General features: G+C 37.4%; 1 protein-coding gene across 1 annotated transcript in view; it reads left to right on the top strand.

The window, feature by feature from the left end:
• LOC135194928 (nephrin-like) overlaps positions 1–10,000 on the top strand; it is a gene marked incomplete in the record, with an annotated part of 312,621 nt that overhangs the window by 288,802 nt on the left and 13,819 nt on the right. Inside the window, 1 exon segment of the mRNA XM_064221132.1 lies at positions 1,947–2,156. Within this exon segment, the coding sequence (XP_064077202.1) occupies positions 1,947–2,156 (210 nt within the window).

Raw genomic sequence — 10,000 nt, 5'->3', positions numbered from 1 at the left:
CTTATTTGTGATGGTCTCATTATTAGGTCCCTTATATGCATATAGCTTTCTTTCTCTGTCTCCCATAATTTATTGATTCAAATTTATCAGAGTTAAATACCATCCTATTTACCTCTGCCCAATCATCATACTTTGTTAAGGTCTCTTTGTAGAGCGTTCCTATCTTCATCACAAGTAATTTCTCTACTTATTCTTGTGTCATCTGCGAAACTACTCACTACCGAATCCTTCACATTATTGTCTATGTCTTCAATCATAATAACAAACAGTATTGCAGCTAACACCGTACCTTGCGGCACACCGGATATTACCTTGACTTCATCCGATTTCTCGTCGTTTGCAATAACTATCTGTTTTCTGTTGTGTAAAAAAATTCTTTTAACCATCTTCCTACTTTATCCACGATATTGTGTTTTCTAATTTTCTTCGCTAATATATTATGGTCTACTTTATCAAAAGCTTTTGCAAAGTCTAAATAAACCACATCTGTTTCATTTCCGCTTTTCATATTTTTGAATATGTTCTCACGGTGGACTAACAGTTGGGTTTGTGTACTTTTTCCGGGTACGAAACCATGTTGTCCTTTATTAAACAAATTATTTTTTATTAAATGTTTATAATATTTTTCTTCATTACCCTTTCATACACTTTCATAATATGTGATGTTAGACTCACAGGCCTATAATTACTTGCCTCTAGTCTTGATCCACTTTTGAAAGTAGGGGTAATATATGCTAATTTGTGCTCATCATAAATCTTGCTGTATCTACACTTTGTCTTAATAATTATGCAAGTGGCTTTGCGATAGAATGAACTACTTTCTTTAACAAAATAGCAGGAATCCCTCAGGCCCTGCAGCTTGCATTCAGCTCCATTTTTAATTTCATTAATAGCCGGCACAATATCAGCCTTAATTAATATATGTCAGCTAAATATTCACTATTTTCATCCCTTACTTCTATATCATTATCTTCATTATCTATTCTAGGGATGTGAATTCTCTCTTATATCGTTCTGGCCAGAAGAGGCAAGAAGAGTACCAGAGAGAGAGAGAGAGAGAGAGAGAGATGAGAGAGAATTAAATAGTCATCTAAGAATGAGAGACAAAAAAATTAAATAGCCATTTAAGAATGAGACAAAAAAAGATACACAAACTCTTAAATGGAATGTGAGAGAGTCAATAAATATTAAACAAAAATACAAACTGTAAAAGAAAGTGAAATAATACAACCAGCTGGGGGAGAGAGAGAGAGTTAAATAATCATTACAGAATGAGACAAAATAGAATCACAAACTCTGAAAGAAAGTTGAATAATAAAACCAGCTGAAAGAGAGAGAGAGGCAGGAACGCAAGACCGGCTCTCTCTCTCTCTCTCAGCTCTCTCTCTCTCTCTCTCTCTCTCTCTCTCTCTCTCTCTCTCTTATGAGATTGGTTAAGTCACTTTCAGGGAGGAAACTTCCATTGTGGAAATATCTCTGCAGATAATGGCACGCTGCTTCTAATGGCCTTATCCGAACTACTTGTTCCAGTGGCTGGAGTTTCTTTTGGGCTGGGATAGAAAAGGTTCCTTCTTTTCTCACGAGATTGTGTGTGTCTGTGGTGTATGTGTGAGAGAGAGAGAGAGAGAGAGAGAGAGAGAGAGAGAGAGAGAGAGAGAGAGATGAGAGTGTGTGTGTACGGTGGTTTCTTCTTCGCATTATGGTGTATGAAATTTCGGACTGCTGTGGACGAGAAGCGGTTTATTATTTAGATCCTTTTATGTTCTCGTAATATAATATACACACACACACACACTAATTACCCCATTCTGAGAAAAAACACACACAACTCTTGAACCTGAAAGCTGTTAGAGCGAGCAAATAATAATAATAATAATAACACACCCATTTCTTGAACGAATTCCAGTCTACATTTTATTAAAATCCCATATTTCTCCTCCAACCAGGAGACGAGCAAGTGGAGGAGGAGCTCCGGAGTTCTGGAGCGGTGGCTGGAGCCCTTCTGGCCAGTGTCATCGTCGTAGTGGCCCTTCTAGTGGTCCTGGCCCTCATCGCTCGGTGCATTTGGACCAGAAGAAGATTGGGAGGACTCGGGGATCCCAGCCGTAGGAAAGGTCGCGGATACGCCCCCCCGGACAAGCCTGGAAATATATCAGGTAAGAGAGAGTGAGTGAGTGGGAGGGAGTGGGTTAATGGATGATTTTTTAAGGGGGTGGGGGCTTTCTGTGGTGTTGGTGGGCGTCTGTGGGAATTGAGATTGTGGGGGTGGGGAGGTTGGGAGGTTTTTTTGTGATGTTGGTAAGCCTGTGTGGGTAACGAGATGCCTCAAGGTTTATTTTTGGGGCTCTCTTTGATTTTCTTTTTTTTCTCTCTTTCTCTCGTGTTTGATTTTCACTTTTATTCTCTCTCTCTAAAAGGAAGTTGGAAAAAGTTGAGAGAAAGTTGGAATAAGTTGCATCTTTTGGGTCTCTCTCTCTTTCTCGCTCTCTCTTTTGCATTTTCTTTTTCTGTCAAAGTAATTTTCTTGAAGTGTTCAGCAGAATATTCTCTCTTATTTGTTGTATAATGTAATTCAGATATGATTTCGTAGGGAGCTCTCTCTCTCTCTCTCTCTCTCTCTCTCTCTCTCTCTCTCTCTCTCTCTCTCTCTCTCTCTCTGTAGATAAATACAAAACGAGAACCATTTCCATTCCATCCCATACCACACAAGGGAAATGGCCTCCCCGTAGCTGGTTAGGTCCGGCTAATGCATTAAGAGTTACGCCACCTCCTCCTCCTCCTCCTCCTCCTCCTCCTCCTCCTCTCCTCCTCCTCCTCCTCCATCCTCCGGCCTCGTTGAGGCATTCCCAGGCCAGACTGGATTAGCGCAGGGATAACAAGGTCTGGTTTGATTAGATATTGATGATTAGGAAAGGTAATGTTAATCTCTCCCGTCTCCTCCTAATCAAGTCGCATCATTAATGGTGATGAGGAAGAATAAGCCGAAGTTAATCATATTTCGGGGACTAATTACATGTTTACTTCTGACTGTGTAAACATTTCGATTTTCTCAGGTGGTGGTGAGGGCAGGCGATAGTGTTTATGGTTTTGGGGAATGTGTCTTAAATGTCTGCAGTCCGTGTGTGTTTGTGTGTATTACCTTATGGTTCTGTGGTGTATGTTTGTTCCCAATTAAATATTTATGTATGTATATATATAATTATATATATATATATATATATATATAATATATATATATATATATATATATATATATATATATATATTTCTATATATTATTAATTATATATATATATATTATATATATATATATATATTTTATTTTATATATATATATATATATATATATAAACTATTTATATATAATAATTATTATATATATTATTATATATATATATATATATATATATATATATATATATAATATATATTATAGATATAATATATATATATATATATATATATATAAACGATATCTGATAGAAATATGTCCAGCATCAGTTTAACAGATGATACGTCCTGAAAAATATGCCGCGTAATATAAGTTGTATTTTTCGGGAGAAAAATATCAACAGAATTGATGTTGCACGATTTTTCTCAGGCAACGGATATTGTGCTCGTTGTCAAATATGAGTTCCATATTAAATGGTATTTTCGTACCGTTACTGCAGTTAATAATAATAATAATAATAATAATAATAATAATAATAATAATAATAATAATAATGGTATTTAAGGTTAAATGAGTTTTTTTTGTCTGATTGGCTTTATCCTAGTTTTATAAAGCAAGGGGGCGGGGTGGTAGTGCTGTCAGTGTACCTCAAAGCGGTGCACTGTAGGCATGACTCAAGGTTCTTTGCAGTGTCCCTTCGACCCCTAGCTGCAACTCCTTTCATTCATTTTACTGTATCCCCGTTCATATTCTCTTTCTTCCATCTTATACTTTCCTCATCCCTTACCTAACTATTGTTTCGACATCATTCTCAGCGTCGAGTGGCCTCGTAGGTCCCAGTGCTCGACCTGAATTTAATATTCCAACTCCAATTCTGTTTTATGAGAGGTTTTTAGTGCATTCGCAATTACCCCTTGCTAATGTCAAATTAGACCGTATTGACGTTTATGAAACCGGGAATCACAGGCCAAATATATCTGGTTTATAATTCAATGACAGAATAAAACGCACCCACCGGGAACAAAATTGAAATGAAAAAAATATATATACACAGTCCGCTGCAGCCAATAACTGAAAAGTTAGAGAGACTAATATGATGAAGGAAAGGAAAAAGAAAAACTCTTATTAAAAATGTTTCTCATTCACAAAAGATTCAGAAAGCGAAAAGGGAAAGAATCATTACCGAATTTCTGCCCCCCCCCCCTTTTTTTTTTTAGGGGGGAGGGTTGCCGGTACCCAGACACCACCAGCTAGCTAGCTAGCTGTCTGTCTGTCACAGCAGGGGAAAGCTTTTAATGGAACTCTTGTGTGTGTGTGTGCATTGCGGTCAGTTTTTTTTTTTTTTTTTTTTTTGCGTAGTTGTGGCTGATACTCGAATAGAGTGGACCAAGGTCTTAGTAAAAGAGAGACGTATTTCTTTGATATAATCTTCGAGTATACACCCGAGAGAAAGTGGCGTTTGTTTCGTATTTATTGACTCCGGTCAGCTGTCCTTGTTTTCATGATTTGCTAACTGTTTTTAATCTTGTATGCTGTAGTTCTGTCCAGTTAAAAAAAATTTTTATTTACATCGACCATCAACCATCAGTATTTTTTTTTTTTTTTTTTTTATAGAATTCGCGTTTATTTGCTCTGTCAGCTGTCCTTGTTTTCATGATTTGTTATCTGTAATTATGCTTAGTTTTTAATCTTGTATGCTGTAGTTCTGTCTAGTTAAAAAGATTTCCATTTACATTAACCATCTATATTTTTTTTATAGAATTCGTATTTATTTGCTCTGTCAGCTGTCCTTGTTTTCATGATTTGCTATCTGTAATTATGCTTAGTTTTTAATCTTGAAAGCTGTTATTTCGTTCAGTTAGGAAGATTTTCATTTACATCAACCATCAGTATTTTTTTTTATAGAATTCGTATTTATTTGCTTTGTCAGCTGTCCTTGTTTTCATGATTTGCTATCTGTAATTATGCTTAGTTTTTCATTTTGTATGCTGTTATTTGGTTCAGTTTCGAAGATTTTTATTCGCATCAACCATCAGTATTTTATTTATTTTTATATGGAATTCTAGAAGACCTGATACTTTATTTATAATATCGTTATGTCATTCTCGGCAGTGATCAATTTCAGACTGTGACGAGAAATTATGGTCTGAAATGATGAGTGACAAAATGTTAAGCAAATGTATTGTGTACACCAGCGCACTTGCTGCGTAATGATAGGGAATTAATACAATGAGAGAAATATTATTCATTCTACACAATTGCGTGGAAGCGGACGTTCATTTGACCACTATAACATTTATTGTAAATTTTAAGTTATTGAAATATTGATATTTTAACATTCAAACGATTTTTTAACTTAGATTTTATATTCGTATAATTTTGGCAATCCAAGAAAAAGTGAAGATAGAAAATGTAACTGAAAATATTGAAAAAGTTATATATTAAAATTATAAAATTCTAAATAATTTATGTGACGTAAAATTAAATTTTATATTCATAAGATGGCAATCCAATAAAAAAAATAACTAAAAAATTATTGAATATTAATACAAAGCGTGATCTGACCTCCATCTTACTCAGGACGAGTGCTCGGATGTACGATCAAATAGAGCGTTGTTTCACCAACGAAAATTAAAATAAATACGCTATATTCTGTTAGAAATAATTGGTCTGTGCTGTTTAACATGCACATTATTTATTTATTACATTTTCATTCTAATAAATCAATCATAAATATCCTATGACAAAATTCCTGTATCTTTAACTCAACGCGAAACACCTTTTTCCGACTTTTTTTAGGGTCTTCTATGCATAGGGCTTTCCTAACCCTCTCCCCCTAACAAGAACAGCAGCAGCAGCAGCAACAACAACAGAGTTGTTTGTAGTCATACCCCACACCTTTTTAGGCTCTTCCTTAGACCTTTCATACCCACAACTAACTGGAACAGCAACAACAACAAAACAGAGTAAGCTAAAAATAATAACGCCACGTCATAACTTCCTTTCAGTTATCTAGAATCGATTAAAATAAGAACGAATCTCGAACCCTGATAAACACAGAGCGTCCGTCGTCTATCGGTGGGAAGCTGCGACAACATCTATGTGGGTCGAGGGAGGAGGAGGAGGAGGAGAGTCGATAATAAAACACCATCATCAAAGGTTAGGGAGAAACAAAGGATCATTGAAAGACAGAGTTTAGTGAACGCCACGATTCTTTTTACGCCGGAGATTGAAGTCGAAGTTATCGTATCATCTGGAACGACTCCTCTCTCTCTCTCTCTCTCTCTCTCTCTCTCTCTCTCTCTTCGTCGAGGACAATTACCTGTCAAAGATAAGGAGATACAGAAACCAAATGACACGAAGCGGTCGCAGTTTCTGTTTCTATTCTGTGAGGAGTGAACGAGACGAAGGTTTCTAATGACTTTTCTTATACAGATACAATGAATGGAAAAGAGGAAGAGGGTCAGGAATATATCAGGTGATTTCCCCCCACCCCACCCCCACCTTAAAGTTTTCATCCTGTTACACCTTTCAAGCCTTTTTATTGGCATTTGAACGCTGTATAACATCTACATTTTACTGAGGAGCTCTAAAACGAGCAGTGAAACTTAGGGGTATTCAGAGGAATAATTTTTAAAGATTGGAGAGAGAGAGAGAGAGAGAGAGAGAGAGAGAGAGAGAGAGAGAGAGAGAGAGAGAGAGAGAGAGGCCTTACATTCCACGCATAAATGTGGGCGGAATGGAACCACCTTGCGGCACCCCCTGAAGGTCATCAATTAGAGAACTTCAAAAATGTGAGCGTGAGATGAATCATGACCCGCTACTAGAATGAAAGAAATTAGTAGATTTGTGCGAACTGTGGAATAGTACAAGAAGATAGTGTTTGTCCAGATGCTAACTAATATATATATATATATATATATATATATATATATATATATATATATATATATATATATATATATATATATATATATATATATATATTATATATATATAATATATATATATATATATATATATATATATATATATATATATATATATTTATATATATATATATATATATATATATATATATATATATATATATATATATATATACATACACACAGAGGGTATATGTGCGGGCGGGCGTGAATGCCCATAAATTTGCATATGTCTATACCAACTCCCTACCTTTCCTTGATGCATTTTATGCACCGCGGCACGAAATGCAGCCTCAAATTCTTATGCATGATATATATACGTATATGTTTTTTACAAGCCGAAATAAAACTAAAAAAGATACTGCTTGCTTGCTTGCTCGCTCGCGAGAGGCATATGGGAGAGAGAGAGAGAGAGAGAGATATGTATATACATATATATATTCCCCGAGACGTAAAACGGCCGCATTGTTGGCAAACTTTGTAGCAGGAATTCGCCCGTCGGCTCAATAACTTGAACCAACCTCGCCATCAAAACTGTCTCGTATATATCGAGGCGCGTTCAGTAGGGTGGAGAGAGGCGGTAGAGAGAGAGAGAGAAAGGTGGGGGGAGGGCTCCGTTCTCTCTCTCACTCTCTCTCTCTCTCTCTCTCTCTTTTGTCATAAACCATTTTCTAGTCGAAGGCCGCGTTCACCCGATTCAAGAATATCGCTCTCAATGTTAAATGCTTCGACGCAAATGGGATTTCGCTCACGGGATAGGGAGTCGCTCTCGTAACTGTTTGATTTTTGCTTTATGTCATCGACGGACACATATCGCTCTCTCTCTCTCTCTCTCTCTCTCTCTCTCTTTGCTGCTGCTGCTGCTGCTGCTGCACCTGCCCAGATTGAAACGGAAATCACTGCGTAGGGGTGCAGTAGCGCCGTCAGTGCACCTCACGTGGTAAACCGTAGGCTATACTTTAGGTTCTTTGCAATGTACCTTTCTCAGGCTCCTAGCTGCAACTTCTTTCATTCCTTTTTTTATTGTATCTCCTTTCATATTCTCTTGCTTCCATCTTACTTCCCGAAACCCTCTCCTGACTGTTGTTCCACATCGCAACTTTCAGGATTTAATGACCTCATAGGTCCCAGCTCTTGTTCTAAATATTATTTTTAATTCCATTCCATACAGTTGATTAATTGGATTTGGTAAAGAGAGAAAATGAACGAAAAAAGGAATGAAATGGGTCGCAGATAGTGGCCGTAGTGACGCTGCAAAGAATCCTGAGTAATGCCTACGGTGTGCCGCGTGAGGTGAACTGACGGCAACCCCCCCCCCAAAAAACCCCCCCCCCCCCCCCCCCCCCCCCTTCACCCACCCACCGCCTCCCACCCCAAAGGGGTTATAGCATCTGAGGACTCGAACGCGCCCCGTGATTACACCCAGCCATTGACCCGCGCGAAGGAAAGGAGAGGGTCTTCGTCGAGTCTCCGATTCCAAATCAATTGATGAAAGATTGCGGCGCCGTTATTGATTCCCGATCGATTCCCACTCGGGTTCCTGGAAGGGAAAACGATGCCGATCTATATTCTCTGGCGTCGAGATCCCGGAGATTTGCTTAACCTAATTTAGTGCGAGGCTTTCTCGGCCTCCGGTTGAACGTACAGGAAAGAATTGTGTGTGTGTATGGTCGTTTGATTGAGGTTGGGGGGGAGGGGGGTGTGAATTGATGGCCCCCGTGTTCTTACTGATATCACGCACTTCTTTGTGCGTGTGTGTATGTGTGTGTGCGTATTTATGCTGTCATATTTGTCATGGGACATTCGATCATCAGTTTTATCAACCATCCCGAACTACGAGTGCAGAATCAGTTATTCACTTCTTATTCATTTTGGATATAAAAAAAGAGGAATTATCTCCAAATAATTTTAATAAGGAGAAAAAAGATCGAATGACCTGCAAACACTTTTCAAGTCAGTTGCCCCTGTGAGAGCCTTGTTCCATATGAATAGGGTTCATCTTCTGAGTAATATAATAATAATAATAATAATAATAATAATAATAATAATAATAATAATAATAATAATAATAATAAGCGACTGATACAAGCGGGAATGAGCTTTGTTATGAGTCTATAGCTATTTACTGTCTTGCGGTTAAAGTGATATGGGAATTTAGAGAAAGGTTAGATGAAATCACAAAGTTGTTGAATGAGAAAACGAGACTTAAATGAAGTTTTGTGGCTAATATTTGCAAGGTAATTTTAAGTGTTCAGTGAGAGTGGAGAGGTAGGTGCTGCAGAAACTACTGAAACTGTGAAATTGTTTGGAAAAGGGATGGATGGATGTATTATGAAATTTAGGGACAATCCCAAGCACTGGAAGTGTTTGTAAGAGGGAAACATGTAAAGTGAACGTGAAAAACATCAGATTTATGAGCCCAAGTACAAACCAGGAAAATGGACCAATGCATATTAATACAGATGTTTTGTAAAGATATAAAGGACGATAGGGTGCAAGAAAAAAGTGAGTCAGAGTAAGTAAAGGCAGCAGGGTGTATGCAAGAGGTTTGGAAGAGATGAGGAGTTTCTATGGGAAGGTGTGTGTTGAGCTCTTTCTCCTGTAGGGAAGTGAAATGCTGATTGTGAATGAGCAGACGCATCCACTTGACCCAAACCTTTTAGAAGGTTTGGTCATGTGGAGAGGATGGATAATAATGATCGATTGCTGAAAAGTGTTAATGTTTTGGAAGTAAAGAAGCAAAGAAGACCATGAATTTGTGGGAGTGGAATATCCAAGAATAATGATGGATGGTACAAAATATGTGAGTCTTCTAATATGCATATTAAGCAGATAGTGTTTTAGATTATAATAAGAGTACCGTCTTCCATCATTTGTTTCCAGAATTCCACAATATATA

The sequence above is a fragment of the Macrobrachium nipponense genome, chromosome 15 (genome assembly GCF_015104395.2).
Source record: "Macrobrachium nipponense isolate FS-2020 chromosome 15, ASM1510439v2, whole genome shotgun sequence".
NCBI lineage: Eukaryota > Metazoa > Arthropoda > Malacostraca > Decapoda > Palaemonidae > Macrobrachium > Macrobrachium nipponense.
The sequence above is the reverse complement of the archived record's forward strand: the minus strand, read 5'-3'. Positions and strand labels throughout refer to the sequence as shown.